Genomic DNA, 18,311 nt, shown 5'->3' on the forward strand with positions numbered 1-18,311 from the left:
GGCTCCCCTGGGGAGCCAGGGGTGGCATCTGAGGCTGGGGTCTCCACCGGGGGCTGTGGTGAGCGAGCGGGGGAACCAGGCAGGCAGACAGGTCCTGGGGCTGAATGAAGGGACAGTGGGCAGTGGGAGCCTAGAGGGGTGGGTGACACCTTGACTAGACCAGCGCCTGGTGCAGAGGAGGACAGAGCCTCCGAGAAACAGAGGCGGGGCCCTGCAGGGTCCCTTGGGGAACAGGCAGGCTCAGGAGCAGAGCAGAGGGGAGCCCTGGAGGAGAGGAAGGAGCTGGCAAGATGATACAGGGACAACCTGGAGGTGGGTGGGTGAGGACGGGGTGGTGCAACTTCGACTTCTGCGGGGAGTGGGTTGGCAGCCCAGCCCCTGTGGAGCCAGCGTGGGGTCTGCAGGGCCCAGGCCTCCTGCCTGCCACCGGCTGGCACAGGCCACCCTCTCCCTCGACACCTAGGAAGGGAGGCTAGTGAGGGCCCTGCAGACCGAGGAGGCTGTCGCCTGGCCCTCAGCCAGAATGGCTAGGTATGATGGGCTCATTGGCTCACACGCCCTCTCCCAGCCAGGGGTGCTGCATGAGGGGCCGCAGGGGCGACCGCATGACCATCAACATCCAGGAGCACATGGCCATCAACGTGTGCCCCGGGCCCATCCGGCCCATCCGCCAGATCTCTGACTACTTCCCCCGCCGAGGACCCGGACCTGAAGGGGGCGGTGGCGGGGGCCAGGCCCCCACCCATCTGGCCCCCCTGGCTCTGGCCCCTCCTGCAGCCCTCCTTGGGGCCACCACGCCTGAGGATAGTGCAGAAGTGGACAGCTATGACTCGGATGATGCCAGTGAGTCTGGGGGCTTGGAGGCCCCATGCGCTGGTGGGGGTCTCCAGGCTTGCCGTGCCGGGGGAGGGGAATGGGCCCTGCTGGCTGTGCATGTAGGTAGGGGAGGAGGGCAGTGGCGGGGGGGGGAGGTGGCAGGGATGGCTGCCACAGCTGCAGTCGGTGTGGAGATTACAGCTTCAGCAAGGCTCAATATTCAGTATTTCTGCTGAGACACTCCACCACCCACACAGCCCCAGTTGCAGCCGAGCCAGGGACCCAGACGCACACACGCACGGGCCCACTCAGCCTCTTGCACTCACACTCGCCGGCTGGCAAGAGAGAGAGAGACACACACACAGCCAGTGCCCACCTGCTGGCCTCTCTCACACACCTGTCTCCAAACCGATCCATGCTGCCTTTCCTCTCTCTCCAGCCGCCCTGGGCATGCTGGAGTTTGACCTTCTGTATGACCGGGCCTCCTGCACTCTGCATTGTAGCATCCTCAGGGCCAAGGTGGGCACTCCCTGCTGCCCCAGCCCGGGCCGGTTTGCGTGCAGCCCCCAGAGGGGGCCCATTCCTCCTTCCCTTCCCAGGCCTGCTCCTTCCTCCTGCCCTTGCAACCCCCTTCTGGGCTCCTCCAGGGTCCAGCTCTACAAGAGGGAGAAAGGTGCCGGGACCCTCCAGCCCTCTCCCCTGCCCTCCTCTCCAGGGCCTCAAGCCCATGGATTTCAATGGCCTCGCCGACCCCTACGTCAAGCTGCACCTGCTGCCTGGAGCCTGTAAGGTAACAGCCTCCTCTCACCCTGCTCGGCCCAGCCCGTGCCTCCAGCCCGTGGGGCTGGAGGACAGGTATTGAGAACCTTTCATCCCCACACCCCAGGCTAATAAGCTAAAAACGAAGACTCAGAGGAACACACTGAATCCCGTGTGGAATGAGGACCTGACGTACAGTGGGATCACGGATGATGACATCACGCACAAGGTGCTCAGGTGAGGGCTCCCCTCCCCACCACCCAGGTCCAGCAGCAGCTCAGGGACAGCTGACATTGTAACTGCTGGTTGGTTGATCTATGTCCCATTAAGTCTGTACCTCTCTGATGCTCAAGAACCATCAGCGGCTCCTTAGCCCCTTTGGCAGCAGGCCAAAATACGTCCCTGCCATTCCTGCCCCCCAATATCTCCTGCCAGCCAAGTGTGGTGGCTCACGCCTGTAATCCCAGCACTTTGGGAGGCCAAGGTGGGCAGATCACTTGAGGTCAGGAGTTTGAGACCAGCCTGGCCAACTTGGTGAAACCCCATCTGTACTAAAAATACAAAAATTAGCTGGGCATGGTGGCGTGTGCCTGTAAATCCCAGCTACTTGGGAGGCTGAGGCAGGAGGATCGCTTGAACCCAAAAGACAGAGGTTGCAGTGAGCCGAGATTGCACCACTGCAGATCGCTTGAACCCAAGAGACAGAGGTTGCAGTGAGCCGAGATTGCACCACTGCAGATCGCTTGAACCCAAGAGACAGAGGTTGCAGTGAGCCGAGATTGCACCACTGCACTCCAGTCTGGGTGATAGAGGGAGACTCTGTCTCAAAAACAAAAATATCTCCTGCCCCTCAAACAGAGGACTCCCTTTTTCCAACTGGCCAGTTCCACAACTCCTGAACTTAACTTGTTGTTTTCTATATGGAAAGCTCCTTCCTGCCAGCCTAAATTCCGCTCATCTGAGACTCAGTCCAAGCTCTGCCCCCTCCCAAAAGCGTTCCTGGGTTACTGAGACTCCTTCTCAGAGCCCTTGGCTGAAGTCAGACCTCTGCAGCTTTGGTCTGCCCCTTCCATGCCTTGAGTTCCCCTAAAATCTCTTAAGGAGTGAAGTCTTCAGGGACAGGGAACTTGCTCTGTCATCCCAGGAGATGGAGATGTGGGGAGAGTATTCCCTCAAGTCAGGTGGCGGGCAGTGAGACCCAGGCTCCGGAGAGACCTCTGCCTTTGTGCTTGGATTTGCATTTGGGACCTTCCCTGATGGTCAGGGCCGTGTGGCAGGGAGGCCACCTTGGTGTCGGGTGTGCGGGTGGAATGGAGGGGAGGCCAAGAGGCCAAAACCAGAATGAGACCTAAAAATGAGCACTCACCAGGGCCCAGCATGGGCTTAGTATTTTCACATTTCTTTCTTTCCCTTGACTATCTCCATTTACAGATGGGAATTGAGACGTAGGGTGATCAAGTGACTTGCCCAAGGTCACACAGGTGGCTCAGAAGTTGCAGGGTTGGGATCTGCCCATCCTCCATGCCACAGATGCCCAACCTGGTAGTGGGTCACTGCAGAGGCAGGGCAGGGGCTGCTGGAGGACAGGTGGCCGGACAGCAATCATTTCTTAGTGAGTCCCTGTGGGGCTGGCGCTCTGCTGCATGCAGGAAAAGAACGGGGTTCCCGAGGAGGCATGGGGTCCTTGTCTGGCTGTCCAAGGCTCTCACGGCCTGTGTCTGTGGCCACATCCACTGTGGTGTTTGGCTTCTGCCCCCAGGCCTTGAATGGAGGCAGTGATCAGGGTGCTCCAAGATTTCTGAGGGCTTCCCACAATGGCCGAGCACGTTCTGATGGACCAGGGACAGCCGGTTGGCTGCACAGGGAGGGACAGAGGAATGGGCAAATCCGCTTGTCCTTCTCAAGTGCCAGCCTGTCTTCCAGATGAGACGTAGTGTGTAGGGCAGAGCTGGGCTGGTTCAAGGCCCTTCCTACACCCCAGAACAGGGCTCAGGTACCCCAGGGGCCCTGACGCTGCAGTTCCCCACCAGGATTGCCGTCTGTGATGAGGACAAGCTGAGTCACAATGAGTTTATTGGGGAGATCCGCGTGCCCCTCCGCCGCCTGAAGCCTTCGCAGAAGAAACATTTTAACATCTGCCTCGAGCGCCAGGTCCCGGTGTGTGCGGGGGGCTGCAGGGGCACCGGGGGAGGGGGCCCTGGGGAGGCCAGGCTTCCAGAACCTTCTGTTTGCCCCCTCAGCTGGCATCCCCCTCTTCCATGTCGGCGGCGCTGAGGGGCATCTCCTGTTACCTGAAGGAGGTGAGGCATCTCACAGGGATGGGGATGCACGTGGGTGGGAGGCGGCAGGGGCCCAGGCTGACCCTGCATCTGTGCCCCGCAGTTGGAGCAGGCGGAGCAGGGCCCGGGGCTGCTGGAGGAGCGCGGCCGCATCCTGCTGAGTCTCAGCTACAGCTCGCGGCGCCGGGGACTGCTGGTAGGCATCTTGCGCTGCGCCCATCTGGCTGCCATGGACGTCAACGGTTACTCGGACCCCTACGTCAAGACGTGAGCCCTCGCCCTGACCCTCTCCTCCCCAGGGAGCCTGCCCTGGCCCGAGTTGGGCCTGGCCTGTCTCTGACCCCTCAGTTCCTCTCCCTCCACCCCACCTCTAGGTACCTGAGGCCTGATGTGGACAAGAAATCCAAGCATAAGACATGCGTGAAGAAGAAGACTCTCAACCCAGAATTTAACGAGGTACCCGGGTGGGGATGGGATGCAGAGGGAGGCCAAGGAGGGGCTGGGGAGCCGGCTCACGAATGGGTGGCTGGCCTTGTTCTCAGGAGTTTTTCTACGAGATAGAGCTCTCCACTCTGGCCACCAAGACCCTGGAAGTCACCGTCTGGGACTATGACATTGGCAAATCAAATGACTTCATCGGTGAGGGAGGAGCTGGCTGAGGGTGCTGAGGGAGGGTGAGTGGCAGGGAGGTGGCCCTGACCCTGCCACTTGCTCCCCCAGGTGGCGTGTCCCTGGGGTCAGGTGCCCGAGGCGAGGCTCGGAAGCACTGGAGTGACTGCCTGCAGCAGCCGGACGCAGCCCTGGAGCGCTGGCACGCCCTGACCAGCGAGCTGCCCCCCGCGGCTGGGGCTCTGTCCTCAGCCTGAGTGGACAGCAGTGTCCTGGTACAGGCCTATCGGGCCGGGTGCAGTACCCAACCTTCGCACGAGTGTGTTGCACGTTTACACGGGGTGGGCTGCCCCCACCCTGCACTACCTGTCTTATTTTTGTGAATCTCTGTGACCTGGGTCTGTCTGCTCGTGAGGGGCTGTGGAGTTCTATATTCATATATGCAAACCTCCTGCCTGACTCGCTAGTCCCTGCAAATATGCAAAGCCCCCCTCCTCTGCACACCCGGGCAGTGCTCAGAGCCCGGCCCCAGGCCCCCACGCTCCTCGCTCCTACCTCTCCACGCTGCCCCGTCCCTCTCCCCCCACAGGGAGGAGGTCGGATTAGGGGAGGTTCAGAGGAGGAGAATGCCTCAGAAAAAGAGAAAAGGACAAAAAACACACCCAGAGCCACTCCTTTAATACAGAAACTTCATTGCAAAAACCTAGCCCTGTACAGCTGCCCTTTTAAAGGGGTGGCCATCGCAGGGTCTCTGCCTCCCCAGCAGGGGGCAGATGCTCCCGGCCACTCGTTTAAATAACTGTCCCCTGGAGGGGGCCAGAGTTTGAAGGCAGGGCCCTTGCCACCCTCCTGGGGGACACCCGTGCATGTTTACGCCTTTTCTGGTTGTGTCAGTGGCCGGAGCATGGCAGCTGGGCGTCAATAAACACCTCCGAGGAAGCTGGGCTCGTGTGTGCTGGCACAGGGAGGGCGCCGGGCAGGGCTGTGGTGGGCATGGCATGATGTCGCGGTCACTCCGGGATGTCGATCACCAGGTCATCGTCCCCATCCAGGGCATCGTCCCCGCTACCTGCGTCGCTGAACATCTGCCGAGGGACCGTGCTCAGGATCGTAGGGGGGGGCATCTTGGGGGGTGGGAGGGGGGTCAGGGCTGTCCCGACCCCAGCCCCAGAACCCCGGCCAGGGAAGGTCAGCGGTCCTCCCACAGGGCAGTCAGGGGGCCCCACCGCCATCTGCAGCAGGGGAAGAAACACAGGGGGACTAGTCAGGGAGGCACTGGGGCCTCAGGAGACCGGGCCCTGCCCCCCAGGGCAGCTCTGGGGACGGGGAAGGGGCCCTGGGCACAGCCAGGCCAACCTATGCTGCACTCAGGGCCTGCCCGCCCCCAGCCCCTCGAGAGCCTCAAACCAGCAAGTGCCTGGGGGTGGTGATGGAGGTGAGATGAGGGGATGGGGTGCCTCATAGGAAACCGGAAGGGAAAGGCCCGGCCCTGCCCTCTCCAGGGAGGTGCCTGGGCTGCCCTGAGACAGGGGTTAAGCCCGAGGTGGAGTCGGCCTGGACTGCTTGCCTGCCTGCCACTGGGCCCCGAAGGTGCCACCTGCCGCCACTGGCTTCCTCTCCCTCCTCCTCCTCTCCCTCTTCTGCGGAACTCACTGGTTCGGTGGAGGGTATTGCAGGCTGCCTGAGCCAAGAGCCCCGGTGGCTTCTCTGCCCCCCAGAAGCTTCTATTATGTCTTGGATGGGCCCCTCCTCGGTATCCCCACAGCCGTGACCTAGGCCCAGCCCTCCTCTCAGCTCACCTGGGCTGCGGTCCCAGCCTCCTAACTGGACTCCCTGCCTGCAGCCTCTCCCAGATCCAGCTCCTCCGCACTGCAGCCAGAGCGCGCGCTCTAAAACACAGACCTGAGCGCGTCACCGCGCCACTCAGGGCCTCGGGACGGGAGTGCTGCCTGCCGGATGACAGGCGGCCCCTCCACCTGGGCATCCTGCTCTATTTGTCAGAAGTCCTGCTTCGTCCTCTGAGGCTGGGAAGTGGCCTCTGCCCTGCCCAACCCTTCAGCACCCCCAGCTGCCAGGTCCTCACAAACCCTCCCCAGAGAGCTCTGTGGGTCTGTCTCCTCCGCAGTCCCCATGCTTCGTCTGTGGGCACAAACTGGGCACGGGCTGTGTGCCAGGTGGTTTGTTAATGCCCTCCCAGCCTCAGGACACTGGGGAGCGGAGACAGGTCACGTGCCAGAGAAGGAGACTGAACCTGGTGTGGACATGGAGGTCCTGAGGCACAGGCCCGCTGGGTCCTGCGGGGCAGTGGCAGTGTCCAGTCTGGCCCTGGGCTAGATGCTGGGTGGGCTGGCAGGAAACGCCATGCGCAGTCTCCAGTGGCCCTTCTGAGTGTCACATTTGGCCCTGTGGCCTCCTTTCTGCTTCCTAAGGAGCCCTCACCCTCATCTCCACTGCTGGGGTGGCGTGGGGGCCAGGGTGGGTCAGGCCTCAGGGTATAGAAGACTGGAAGGATGGATGACAGGGGGTCCAACTCTGAACAGCACCCCCGTGCCCTGCAGCAGGCCCCCACATGTACACACGGGAGCAGACATGTGTGTATGACTGGAAAGCACCATCCCCTTCTCTGGCCACCCCCTCCTTCCCCGCTGTGCGCAGCATGTCCCACCCTGGCCTGGACTTCCTCAGTGGCATCCTCTCAGCCTGACTGGCAGCGACTCACGTTTCTCTGTGGCTTACTAGGAGCCAGGCATGGGCCAAGCAATTTTCATCCCTTCACTCACATTCTCCCCACAAGGACGCCACTGAACAGAGAAAGAGAGCTGTGGCTCCAAGTGTGAAATGACACGCTGAGGTCGCATGGTGAGTACCGGAAGAGCTGGGATTCAAAGCCGGCCAAGTCTGACTCAGGCCTGACAGAACCAACCGGCTTCTGTATTCACAGTTATCCCTTCTCTGCTTGGACTCCCTTCCTTCCATCTCCTCGCTCCCCTGACAGTAACAGACAAACTCCCACTTCAGGCCAGTGTCCAGGCCTTCCATGATGCCGCCCCACCTGGTTCTTCTTGCCAATTTCTTACCACTCCTGCTCTGGCCCAGAGAGTGCTTTCACTGTGGCCCTGGCTCCCTTCCCACCATGGCTTCAGCCAGGAATATCCAAATCCACTCACCCTGGGCTCACACGTTCTCCTCGCTGAGGCCTTTCCTGGCTTCTCCCCACCTCCCCCGACAGCTATGGACCTGGGCCGCCCTCCCAAATCTTCTCTCCAGAATGTCTAGAACTTTGCTCCCAGACACAACTCCGCTTCAGGAGTCAGCACCAGGCCAGAAAGCCTCTAAGTGCCCCCCAGTGCTGCACCACTCCCCACCCTGCCCGCCATCCCCCTGCTAAGGACCAGGGCCAGTACTGTCACCTCTGCTACTCAGGCTCAAGAGGTGAAGCCTCACAGGGCCAAGGTCACACAGAGAAAACGGCAGAGTTGGGATTGAAGCTCCAGATCCTGTACTCCAGACCACCGCAAATGCAGCCTCTCATTCTGCTTCTGGGTCCAGAATCGTGGGAGCCGCCCAGCTGGTCCCCATTCCACTCTGCCCCTCAGCCCATCCCCATCTCTCCCAAGGCTCGCATCTACCACTAGCCTGGTGGCTTCCAAATGCGCAGCCCCTCATGGGCTGCTGTCTAGCTTCCTTTCCAGGTGGCACCTGACACATCCGCGGCCAGACTCAGCTTCCCTCCAAGCCTGTGCTCCCACAGCCCTCCCATCTCGAGGGAGGGAGACTCCACTTATGCTCAGACTAAAGCCCTGGAGGCATCCTGGCCTCTCTCCCGCACAGCCCACACAGGGTCCTCCTGGAACTCCCACCCTCATTCTCCGAAATGGGTCTGCAGCCCTCTCTGGACCCTCTGCCCTCGGCCTGGTTTACCGCGGTGGCCTCCTCATTCCCATCCCAACTCACCCCACCGCTCACCTAGTCTGTTCTCTGACCACCAGTGTCTGCAATTTTGTTAAGATGCAATTAGATCACTCCTGCTTCATGCCTGCAACCTGTGCCCCGCCAGGGAACTGCCTTCTCCAAGGCTTCATTCACAGCGAATCCTGCACACTGGCGCCTCAGGAGCTCCCCTCTGACCGGCTCCAGGACCCACTTACTTTCCTTCCCGACACGGACTCCTTCCAGACCCTCCAACAAGCCCAGCTCACACCCTCCCAGGGTCTCTGCCTGACAGAAACACTGCCCAGGAGCCACACGGTTTGCTGCCACTTCCTGTATGTCTCTGCTCAAAGAACATCCCCGACTGCTGGGCCCTAAGTGTCAGCCTCGTCCCCCCGTCGTCCCCATGCTCTGGACCTCACTCTGTTCTTCTCCACAAGTACCTATTTTTCTAGTATGTTTTCTGCGTATCTTGCTAGAATGTGAGCTCTGTGAGGGCAGGCACTGGTCTGCTTTGTGCACTGCCGTGTAACAGGAGGTGCTCCAGGGGCGCTTGCTGGTCATATCGAGTAGGACCACTAGCACTATAGGTGCCAAGCCCAGGAAGTCTAGAGGGTAACAGAGACTTGCTGAAGGCCACGTGGTTTCCAATAGGCAGTCTTGACTTGACTACATCCAGTAATCCTGCCCTGGTCTGGGGCTACCTGGCATCACAAAACACGCCCCACCCTGGGAAAATGAGCCTGGCCCCGCTACACTGCAGCCGTGAAAGGGCGGGACCCCTGGCATCCGCACGCCAGGTCCCCCAAGGCTGGTTCTGCCCTGATTTGTCTCCATACAAGCCTGTGAGCCGAGATTTCTCTGATCCACCCCTCAGTGCTAAGTGCTGACTGGGTCCCCAAATTAATCGTTCATGATTCTCTGACAGGCCCCCGCCTTGAGCCTCCCTCAGGTGGCTCTCCTCCTGCCGTCCTGCCCCTCCCTAGCGCCCCCACGTCAGGGTACCTTGAGTTTCCGGGGCAGGCGGGGCCGTTTCTCCCGCTTGGGCCTCAGGGGGCTGGGCTCGGGCAGCTGCAGGGCCAGGTAGTCAGAAGGGAATGGGGGGTAGCGGGGGGAGGCCAGCTGCGGGCGGGAGCGGGGATGGAGATGGGAGGCGGAGTGGACCGGGGTGAGGGTGGGGAAAGAAATGCAAACAGGAGGAAGATGGAAAAACAAAAGAGATGGTGATGAGTGCGGCTCCCGGGGCTCCCGAACACAGAAGGGCCGGGCAGCAGCAGGATGCTGTCCTGGGCTTTGCTCTCCTCAGTCACGCCTGGCCCCGTTCCTATACCAGAGAGAAGGGGGCAGCCCCCACTCACACCCTCCATGGGACACTTGGGCCACACCCAGACAGATGTCCCCAAAGTTGGGCAGGCCTTGCCCGGAGGCCCAGCTCTTCTGCCCAAACGACGCCCACCTTACTCCCAGGCATATTAGTTCACCACTTCCCACCCCTGACCCCAACTCACCGAGCTCAGGTATGGGGAGGGAACCCCGGAGGCCTGAAGGGGAAACCCTGTTGAAGGAGGCAGGGAGAGGCTGGAGGGAGAGGGGGCCCCCCCCAGCGGAGGGCTTCTCTTCCTGGAGAAAGGACAGCACGGGGTCAGAGGTGGCTGGGAGCCCAGGTGCCCCACCTGACCCTCCCCAGCGAGAGGAATGCATCTTCTTCTCACCTCTTAGGGGCCGGTGTGTCAGACAACTTGGGTGTCCCCTCGGTCTCGCTGTTATCTGATGATGCAGTGGCATCTGAGTCTGTGACGGGGACAGATGGTCAGTGGGGGTGGGGGATCCCAGTCCATCCCAGAAGGGTATAACCTCCTCCACACTACAGAAGGGCACCGGAGGACCAGGTGCGGGGGCTCATGCCCGGAATCCCAGCACTGTGAGAGGCTGAGGTGGCCAGATCGCTTAAGGCCAGGAGTTCAAGAGCAGCCTGGACAACCTAGCGAGACCTCATCTCTATCAAAAACAAAAGCAATTACCCGAGCATGGTGGCGTGTGCCTGTAGTCCCAGCTACTCAGGAGGCTGAGGCAGGAGAATTGCTTGGAGATTGAGGCTGCAGTGAGCTGTGATTGTAACACTGCACACCAGCCTGGGTGACAGAGCAAGACCCTGCCTCAAAAAAACAAAACAAACCAAAAACCCAATAGAAGGGCTCCCGGGGGGGATTCTGACTCACCAGCTAGTGGGCACGCACATGCACCACACACCTGAGCTGTCCCAGGGAGGTCCACAGCCTCTCCAGCCTCCCCAGCGCCCCTCCCGCTCTGATTCCTCCGTAACACACCTGCCACGCATGGCCAGCGAGCCGGGCTCCTTCCCACTCACCACCTCTCCTTGCCATCAGATCCAAGGAAGGATGGGAAGGGCAGCACCTCCACTTGTCACATGAGGTCACCGAGGCTCAGAAAGTAAGGTGTGAGGCTGAGACTCTGACTCCTTGGCTATTTGATGCCACTGGTTCCTTGCCTCTGAGCTGAGCTGTCTTCAGCTCCTGCCTCTGCCCTACACCCCATAACCAGGGTCCTGTTCATCCACCCCTGAAGGCCTCCCCTTCATCCACTGCTCCCCACGCCAACTAACACAGGTCAGGCCACTAGCATGTCAAAATCACCTGCTAAGCAGTCTCACATCACCCTGCCATCCACTGTCCACCCCCAACCCCACAGTGAGCTAAAACAAACCTGATCACATCCTTCTTGATGACATCCCCCACCACCTGCACGAGTTCATGATGCTGCTTAATCTGGCTTCAACACACCTTTCCGATCAACTAACGTAACTGTATTCTTTACACCACACTGACCTATTTCGTCAAAAAAGAAATGTATTTCCTATTCAGTGCCTCTGCCTAGAAGGGCCATCTTTCATGGAACAAATGACTGATACACCTATAGAAGCCATTACCAATGTCTCTGCTCAGAGAGACCCTTTAAGAAGCAGATCAAATGCCACCGCCTCTGGGAAGTCTTCCAGAATCCCTCAAGCCCAATTAACTGTAGGCTCTCCTGGAACCCTCTACTCTTACTCATCATGGCTGCGCTCACACTGTGCTGAAAAGTGTCATTTGCATGTGTCTCCCTGGCCAGGGTGTGGGCCTCCATGACAGGAGTGGGGCTCATATTGCTGGCCTTTGCTCCTCACATGCAACCCACTCTAGCCATGAACATGCTGGGTCCTCTCCCACCTCCTGCCCTGAATTCCCCTCAAACAGGATGTTAACTGGAAGACCCTAGGGAAAGGAGAGGCAGGGGATGAGAGGCTGCAATAAAAGCCAAACCTCCTACTATGACCTACCTGAGTGAGCCCCTGCCTGTTTCCCTAACCTTATCTACAATCCTCCTATAATAGCAAGCAAATGGGTATTATGAGTTCTGACAAAACACTACATCCCAAAACGTGGCTGGCTGCTACATGCCGATCCCTGCCTCAGACCAATGTTTAAAGGCACCTTGGAGAGAGGTGATTCTACATGACATGGCTTATGAGGGCCCCACCCAGGAAGAGGCCCACAAATGCCCACCTTAGGGTTTTTTCAAACTGTGGGTCTCAATCCATTAGTGAGTCATGAAATCAATTTACTGGTGTGCAACCAGCACTAAAGGAAGGGGAAAAAAGCAATCTAAAAAGTATCAGGATGAATTGGATACAGTGATCTTAAAAACGTTTCACTAAACTTTGTTTTGTAGGTATGCATGTGGGGCTCCAGTTATGATGGAAAACAAGTTAATTGCAGACAATATTTAAATAAAGGGATGAAAACAGTGTTCTCTCTTTTTCATCCCTCTGCTTTTCAACCAAGCCTGGCCTGTTCTTACCTCAGGGTAGCTGCATTTATTATTCTGCTGGGGCAGCTCCAGCTCACTTCTTCACAAGGTTGGTTTTTCTTTTTTTTTGGACAGAATCTCGCTCGGTTGCCCAGGCTGAAGTGCAGTGGCACAATCTCGGCTCACTGCAAGCTCCGCCTCCCAGGTTCACGCCCATTCTCCTGCCTCAGCCTCCCGAGTAGCTAGGACTACAGGCGCCCGCCACCACGCCTGGCTAATTTTTTGTATTTTAAATAGAGACGGGATTTCACCATGTTAGCCAGGATGGGGTTTCTTTCTCTTTTTTTTGAGACAGTCTTGCTCTGTCACCCAGGCTGGAGCACAGTGGTGCTATCATGACTCACTGCAGCCTTGACCTTTCAGGCAAGGGATCCTCCTGGTTCTGCCTCCCAAGTAGCTGGGACCACATGTATACACAACTATACATGGTTTTTTTTTTTTTTTTTTAAATTGAGATGGGGTCTCATTATGTTGCCCAGGATGGAAGCCTGGTTTCTTATCTGGTCCCAACTCAAACGTCACTCCGTGAAAAGCCTTTCTTGAGTACTCTATTCAGGCGTTGCCTGCTGCCTGCTTGCTGCTGTCTGCAAGCTAAGAATGGCTTTTTTTTTCTTTTTTCGAGATGGAGTTTTGCTCTGTGGAATGCAGTGGCAGCGATCTCGGCTCACTGCAACCTTTGCCTCCAGGGTTCAAATGATTCTCCTGCCTCAGCCACCCCAGTAGCTGGGATTACAGGCGCACGCCACCACACCCAGCTAATTTTTGTATCTTTAGTAGAGACGGGGTTTCACCATGTTGGTCAGGCTGGTCTTTAACTCTTGACCTTGTGATCCACCCACTTCGGCCTACCAAAGTGCTGGGATTACAGGCGTGAGCCACCGTGCCCGGCCAAGAATGGCTTTTAAGCTTTTAAATGTTTGAAGAAAAAAAAAACTAAAGAAAAATTTTTCATATGGAAATAACACGAAATTCAAATTTCAGTGCCTATAAAGTTTTATAGAAACATAGCCCTACTCATTTATTTGCCTATGGGGCATGGCTGCTACTACAACGGCAGAGTTCAGTAGGTGCTTCAAAGACTGTATGTTGCAGAAAGCTTACTTACCATCTGGCCCTTTGCAGAAACAATTCATCAACCCCTGTTGTACTATAATCATTACCACATAACTGCTTTCATTACCTTCAAGTCCTTACTATGACCTAAAATTCTAGTGTATTGTCTTCATTTACGTATTCTTCCCAACTAAAATATAAATTACAAGAGACCAAGGGCTTTGCCTGTCTCTGCCTCTGCTGTATCCCCTGTGCCAAGCACAATGCCTGAAACACAATAGGTGCTCAGTAAGTACCTGAATAAAAGAACGGTGCAGGTGGAAGGCAAGCAACTAGGCTTAAGGACCACTGGGGGCTGCATCAGCTGCCACTGCCTAAAAGGCAGGGGTCCAGGAAGCTTGCTAAGTGCCAGGAACCACGCCCTCCACCAATTTTTCAAGACTTTGCTCACCTGAAGAGTCTTCATCCACATTCTCGTACTGCAGAAGTCGGTCTAGGAGGAAACTGAGGAGAGAGAAGGAGAGACGGACAGTGATTTCCCAGCGCAGCAATGTCCCCCTGGGCCCCTGACCCTCCCAGCAGGCCCATCGGATCCTTGAAAGAGCCCATGCACTTGTGGCCCTACTCGGGGATGGGGTCCCAATGTAGACTGCCTAGGAACCACATCGCCCTCCGCCCCTGCAACGTGCCTCACCTCTTGTCCCGGGACACCTTCAGTAATTTCCTTTGCGCTTTCCTCAGCTCCTCCTGGAAGCACTCGTGCTCCTGTATCATGGGCAAGGGGTGCGCTGGGCCAACGGTCCTCCGTGAAGGGCCCCCGGAACCGGCAGCCGCTCGCCCCACCCACTTTACACCTGAGTAAACTGAGATTTTGTCCGCCCCAGGCCTCCCCTCTCTACAGCCTTCCCGCGGCAGCACTCACGTAGATGAGGAACTTGAGCTTCCGTTTCAGATTCCGGTATTTCTTTTTGTAGTCCACTTCACCGTCCGCCGGCCCGTTCATGACCGGCCCGGCAGTGGCGCCCAGCTTCTGCAGTCCCGCTACCCCAAGCAGGCGCTGCCCCGTCGCTCACGCCTCCACTTCCGGAGACTCTGCAAGGCTGTGCCACCGGGACTACAACTCCCGGCGTACCGGGCGCCCAGGCGGCGTCACCGCATGGGCCGCCCTGCCGGGGAACACTGGGAAAGGAGCGCGGTGGCGAGTGGCTGCGCTGGGGATGGCGCAGCAGTGACGCGGCGACGCCACAAAAATGGCGGACGCTGGAGGGCGCCGTTCCTGACTCTAATGTGCTTAGACACTTGAAGCCACAAAAGGATTTTCCCCCGAGGTTCCTCGTCTCCTCGCGAGGATGCCTCTTCTCTTCTGCCTTGCGAAATAATAGCGGCCTAGCTGGTGCCCGTGACCACGAAGGAAGGCAGAGTCGCGGGCTGATTACGTTTCACCCAAAGGTTGCCGGCGCCGACTCGGTTTCTAACGAGAAATTTAAAAATGATTCGTTCCGAGAAAGGGTAGGAGCCGCGAGACCCTCCAACTGCCCAGGGAAAACAAGTCTCGTCTGGCAAAGTTATCGGCCCACGCGGTCCGCGGCCAAGGGCCAACGGTCCCTAGCCCCACGGTGCCGCAGCACTGCGCGTGCGCGAACCGCTGTCAAACGCGCTGACGGAGGCCGAGAAGAAAAAAAGGCGGGAGCCGCCAATCCCGGGTTGAGCAAAATGGCGCGGGAGAAGGAGATGCAGGAGTTCACCCGTAGCTTCTTCCGAGGCCGTCCGGACCTCAGGTGCCCAGGGAGTTGGAGATGGGGTTGGAAAGGGCGCGGGTGGGACGGGACTCCGTCCTGACACCCTGTCCCCGCAGCACGCTCACGCATTCCATCGTGCGGCGGAGGTACCTGGCTCACTCGGGCCGCGACCACCTGGAGCCAGAGGAGAAGCAGGCACTGAAGCGGCTGGTGGAGGAGGAGCTGCTGAAGATGCAGGTGTGCCGGGCCGGAGCCTGGGCCGCGGGAGGCGGAGGCGGGGCTTGCTGCCGAGGAGGAGGGGCCTGACGGGGCGCGGTGAACGCCGCCTTGGTGCATAGTTCGCCCTCTTGGCGCACACACAGGTGGATGAAGCCGCTTCCAGGGAGGACAAACTGGACCTTACCAAGAAGGGCAAGAGGCCTCCCACCCCTTGTAGCGACCCGGAGAGAAAAAGGTTCCGCTTCAATTCAGAGTCGGGTTAGTGCTTCCTACCTGCTATGGGGGACTTCTGCATCGTTGGTTCACTCAAGAAGCATTCACTGTGCATCTCTTATGTCCCCAGGCGTTAAATGAGAGAGCGAGGCCAGTGAGTCAGGAACTGGGAACAGCGAGGACAGATAGCTGTTTCCTGCTGCCCCTCCAGCTGTCAGGGCAGGGCTCCAGACAACCTATCCGAAGTGAAGGGAGAAGGGACAGGAGGAGCCTGTCTCAACCCTCTCTCCTCTCCATATTCCAGAATCCGGCTCTGAAGCTTCCAGCCCAGACTACTTTGGACCCCCAGCAAAGAATGGGGTGGCAGCAGAAGTCAGCCCAGCCAAGGAGGAGAATCCAAGGCGAGCCTCAAAGAAGGCAGTTGAGGAGAGCAGTGATGAGGAACTGCAGAGGGACCTGCCCGCACAGAGGGGAGAGGAGAGCAGTGAGGAGGAGGAAAAGGGGGACAAGGGGAAGACTAGGAAGAAACCTGTGGCAAAGAAGCAGGCACCAGGCAATGCCTCAGTCAGTAGGAAGCAGGCCAGGGAAGAAAGCGAGGAGAGCGAGGAAGAACCCGTTCAGAGGACAGCAAAGAAGGTGGAGGGAAATAAAGGAACTAAAAGCCTGAAGGAAAGTGAACAGCTGAATGAAGAGGAGGAGGAGATCCTAGCTGGGAAGAAAGAGCACAGAGGGGAGGAAGAGAAAGAAGGGGAGGAGGAAAAGGAGGATTGGAAACCCAGAGCCAGGAGCAATGGCGGGAGAAAGTCAGCTAGGGAGGAGAGGAGCTGTAAGCCGAAAAGCCAGGCAGAGAGGCTCATGGGAGACTCAGGCAGCGAGGAAGAGCAGAAAGAGGCAGCAGGCAGTGGGGATGACAGTGGGAGAGATGGAGAACCCCCAGTGCAGAAGAGGAGCAAGGACAGGACCCAGCTTAAGGATGGGAAGGGGTTGAGTGGAAGCAGCGAGGATGAGGAAGACAGTGGGAAGGGGGAACCCACAGCTAAAGGCTCTAGAAAGACGGCCACACTGCGCAGCGCCAGTGGTGAGGAGAGTGACTTGGAGAGGGAAGTGAGTGACATTGAGGCAGGGGGCGGCCCCCAGGGGGAGAGGAAGAACCGCTCTTCCAAGAAGAGCTCCAGGAAAGGCAGGACACGGAGCTCCTCTTCCTCCTCAGACGGAAGTCCAGAGGCCAAAGGAGGGAAGGTGAGGGTGAGGCGGGGTGGGAGGCCACCATTAGGGAAGAGGGAGACCCTGCCTCAGGCCCAGCAGGCTTCGCCTTCAGCTGCTGTCTTTCCTTGCTAGGCTGGCTCAGGTCGCCGTGGAGAGGACCACCCAGCTGTGATGAGGCTAAAGCGCTACATTCGGGCCTGTGGTGCCCATCGAAACTACAAGAAGCTGTTGGGCTCCTGTTGCTCACACAAGGAGCGCCTAAGTATCCTCCGGGCAGAACTGGAAGCCCTAGGCATGAAAGGTGAGGCCCGGCGTGCCCTAGGGGCTGCAGTAGAGGGCCTTGCTGGGGAGGAGAGGATCACCAGCTTCTTCTGCCCCAGGTACCCCTTCCCTAGAGAAGTGTCGGGCCCTGAAAGAGCAGAGGGAGGAGGCAGCTGAGGTAGCCTCCTTGGATGTTGCGAACATCATCAGTGGCTCGGGTAAGGGATTTCCTCTCACTGCCCGGGAGCAGATAGGTGAGGTTGGACATTCTCGGGTATCTGATCTCTCATTTCCCCTTTCCCCTAGGCCGGCCACGCAGACGTACAGCCTGGAACCCTTTAGGAGAAGCGGCACCCCCAGGGGAGCTGTACCGTCGGACCCTGGACTCAGACGAAGAGCAGCCCCGTCCCGCACCCCCGGACTGGTCACATATGCGTGGCATCATCAGCAGTGATGGCGAGAGTAACTGAGCTCTGCCACCCTCAGGAAGGACCCTTGATCCATGTACAAAGCATACATAGCACCCCTTGCCCGGTGTCTGTGGAACAGAAGCAGCTTTCTTCAGAGAAGACTGCCGTTCCCGAGGACACAAGCTGTTGGGATGCTACTTCTCAGCTTCACGCTCTCCATTTAAGGTGTTTATTTTTTAAGACTCAATAAAGGAGTGTTCGTAATCACCTCATCAAATCTGGTCCCCCATTCTCACCTCCTGTATTTTGGGCCAGGAAACTGAGGAGTCACTGCCTCTACCTCCTCCCCTGGCGTGGTTCCCTTTAATTTCCCCTGGGTTCCTGGAAGAAGTCCCTGCCTCCAGACCCTGTCATCCAACAGCCACCAGACCCATTGGAGAAGGGTGTGTGGCTCCTGTGCTGCCAGCCTGCCCAGTGGCCCCTCTGCTTTTAGCCTGGCCTGCCCACTTGGGAGGGGGATAGAATGACTTGAGGGCAGCCGGTGCTTAAGCCTTCCCCCTTCTTCTGCAAACAGCCACTTTGTCCAGGGGCTGTTAGCCTCGAAGGGGTGGGGAAAAGCCCTGACCTCCTGGGCCAGTCCCAGCCTTCTAGGCCTCTGGCTACAGGCCCAGCCTGTGCAGTCACATGAGGTCTCCACTGAACTCTGGCTGCTGAGCCTTGCGGGAAGATGTGAGCATGGAGCTGCCTGGGGTCTGTGTGGAAAGCAAACCTAAGAATCTTTGAAGCCAAAGCAAAGAAAACAGGAATTAGAGGTCAAGGGGTTGAAGACCACCTTTAAAATCTGATCTGGTCACACCTGAAGTCATTAAAATCACTGAAATGTTTAGATACACAGCCCAATAAATTCTCTTTTTTAAAAAAGTACAACCAGTACTATTCACTGGCCACTG

At 58.1% G+C, this 18,311-nt stretch overlaps 3 protein-coding genes across 9 annotated transcripts in view; 2 read left to right on the forward strand and 1 right to left on the reverse strand.

Moving 5' to 3' along the window:
- Positions 1-5,402, forward strand: part of DOC2A (double C2-like domains, alpha) — a 7,299-nt gene extending 1,897 nt beyond the window's left edge. The window contains exons 2-11 of one of the 3 annotated variants that reach the window (XM_011982414.1): positions 569-843; positions 1,256-1,335; positions 1,532-1,606; positions 1,703-1,812; positions 3,606-3,732; positions 3,816-3,875; positions 3,958-4,121; positions 4,229-4,310; positions 4,397-4,493; positions 4,575-5,402. In XM_011982414.1, the coding sequence (XP_011837804.1) occupies positions 582-843; positions 1,256-1,335; positions 1,532-1,606; positions 1,703-1,812; positions 3,606-3,732; positions 3,816-3,875; positions 3,958-4,121; positions 4,229-4,310; positions 4,397-4,493; positions 4,575-4,720 (1,203 nt within the window). In that variant the 5' untranslated portion in view covers positions 569-581 and the 3' untranslated portion in view covers positions 4,721-5,402. Of the gene's footprint in view, positions 1-463; positions 844-1,255; positions 1,336-1,531; positions 1,607-1,702; positions 1,813-3,605; positions 3,733-3,815; positions 3,876-3,957; positions 4,122-4,228; positions 4,311-4,396; positions 4,494-4,574 lie in introns of those variants that run through there. The other 2 variants (XM_011982413.1, XM_011982415.1) reach the window with 2 other exon arrangements.
- On the reverse strand, positions 5,125-14,917 carry INO80E (INO80 complex subunit E). Of its 4 annotated transcripts, XM_011982412.1 has the most exons (8): positions 14,236-14,418; positions 14,008-14,078; positions 13,765-13,817; positions 10,106-10,184; positions 9,902-10,013; positions 9,399-9,515; positions 6,263-6,352; positions 5,126-5,695 (listed from the first exon to the last, which is right to left on the reverse strand). In XM_011982412.1, the coding sequence occupies exons 1-7, from the start codon at positions 14,314-14,316 to the stop codon at positions 6,284-6,286; spliced, it is 582 nt and encodes a 193-aa protein (XP_011837802.1). In that variant the 5' UTR covers positions 14,317-14,418; the 3' UTR covers positions 5,126-5,695; positions 6,263-6,283. The 4 variants fall into 4 exon arrangements, with proteins under 4 accessions (XP_011837800.1, XP_011837802.1, XP_011837798.1 ...); XM_011982410.1 differs by lacking the exon at positions 6,263-6,352 and having other exon boundaries at positions 5,125-5,695; positions 9,399-9,464; positions 14,236-14,917; XM_011982408.1 differs by lacking the exon at positions 6,263-6,352.
- Positions 14,344-18,294, forward strand: HIRIP3 (HIRA interacting protein 3). Of its 2 annotated transcripts, XM_011982406.1 has the most exons (7): positions 14,544-15,091; positions 15,169-15,289; positions 15,415-15,529; positions 15,789-16,723; positions 16,823-16,991; positions 17,071-17,169; positions 17,258-18,279. In XM_011982406.1, exons 1-7 carry the CDS (start codon positions 15,027-15,029, stop codon positions 17,419-17,421), a joined length of 1,668 nt encoding a protein of 555 aa, XP_011837796.1. In that variant the 5' UTR covers positions 14,544-15,026; the 3' UTR covers positions 17,422-18,279. The 2 variants fall into 2 exon arrangements, with proteins under 2 accessions (XP_011837797.1, XP_011837796.1); XM_011982407.1 differs by lacking the exon at positions 15,789-16,723 and having other exon boundaries at positions 14,344-15,091; positions 17,258-18,294.
- Positions 18,295-18,311: the final 17 nt, after the last annotated feature.

The sequence above is a fragment of the Mandrillus leucophaeus genome, unplaced genomic scaffold (assembly GCF_000951045.1).
Source record: "Mandrillus leucophaeus isolate KB7577 unplaced genomic scaffold, Mleu.le_1.0 Scaffold24, whole genome shotgun sequence".
NCBI classification, from domain to species: Eukaryota; Metazoa; Chordata; class Mammalia; order Primates; family Cercopithecidae; genus Mandrillus; species Mandrillus leucophaeus.

What these genes read in the sequence shown, in the direction of transcription:
- HIRIP3 (XM_011982406.1), top strand. Translation starts at nt 15,027, where the DNA reads ATGGCGCGGGAGAAGGAGATGCAGGAGTTCACCCGTAGCTTCTTCCGA. An exon ending in CGAGGCCGTCCGGACCTCAG is followed by an intron (nt 15,092 to 15,168) that starts GTGCCCAGGGAG and finishes CTGTCCCCGCAG; the next exon opens with CACGCTCACGCATTCCATCG. An exon ending in GAACATCATCAGTGGCTCGG is followed by an intron (nt 17,170 to 17,257) that starts GTAAGGGATTTC and finishes CCTTTCCCCTAG; the next exon opens with GCCGGCCACGCAGACGTACA.
- INO80E (XM_011982408.1), bottom strand. Translation starts at nt 14,316, where the DNA reads ATGAACGGGCCGGCGGACGGTGAAGTGGACTACAAAAAGAAATACCGG. An exon ending in AAGGTGTCCCGGGACAAGAG is followed by an intron (nt 13,818 to 14,007) that starts GTGAGGCACGTT and finishes CTCTCTCCTCAG; the next exon opens with TTTCCTCCTAGACCGACTTC. An exon ending in CCTCCCCATACCTGAGCTCG is followed by an intron (nt 9,516 to 9,901) that starts GTGAGTTGGGGT and finishes TCCCGCCCGCAG; the next exon opens with CTGGCCTCCCCCCGCTACCC.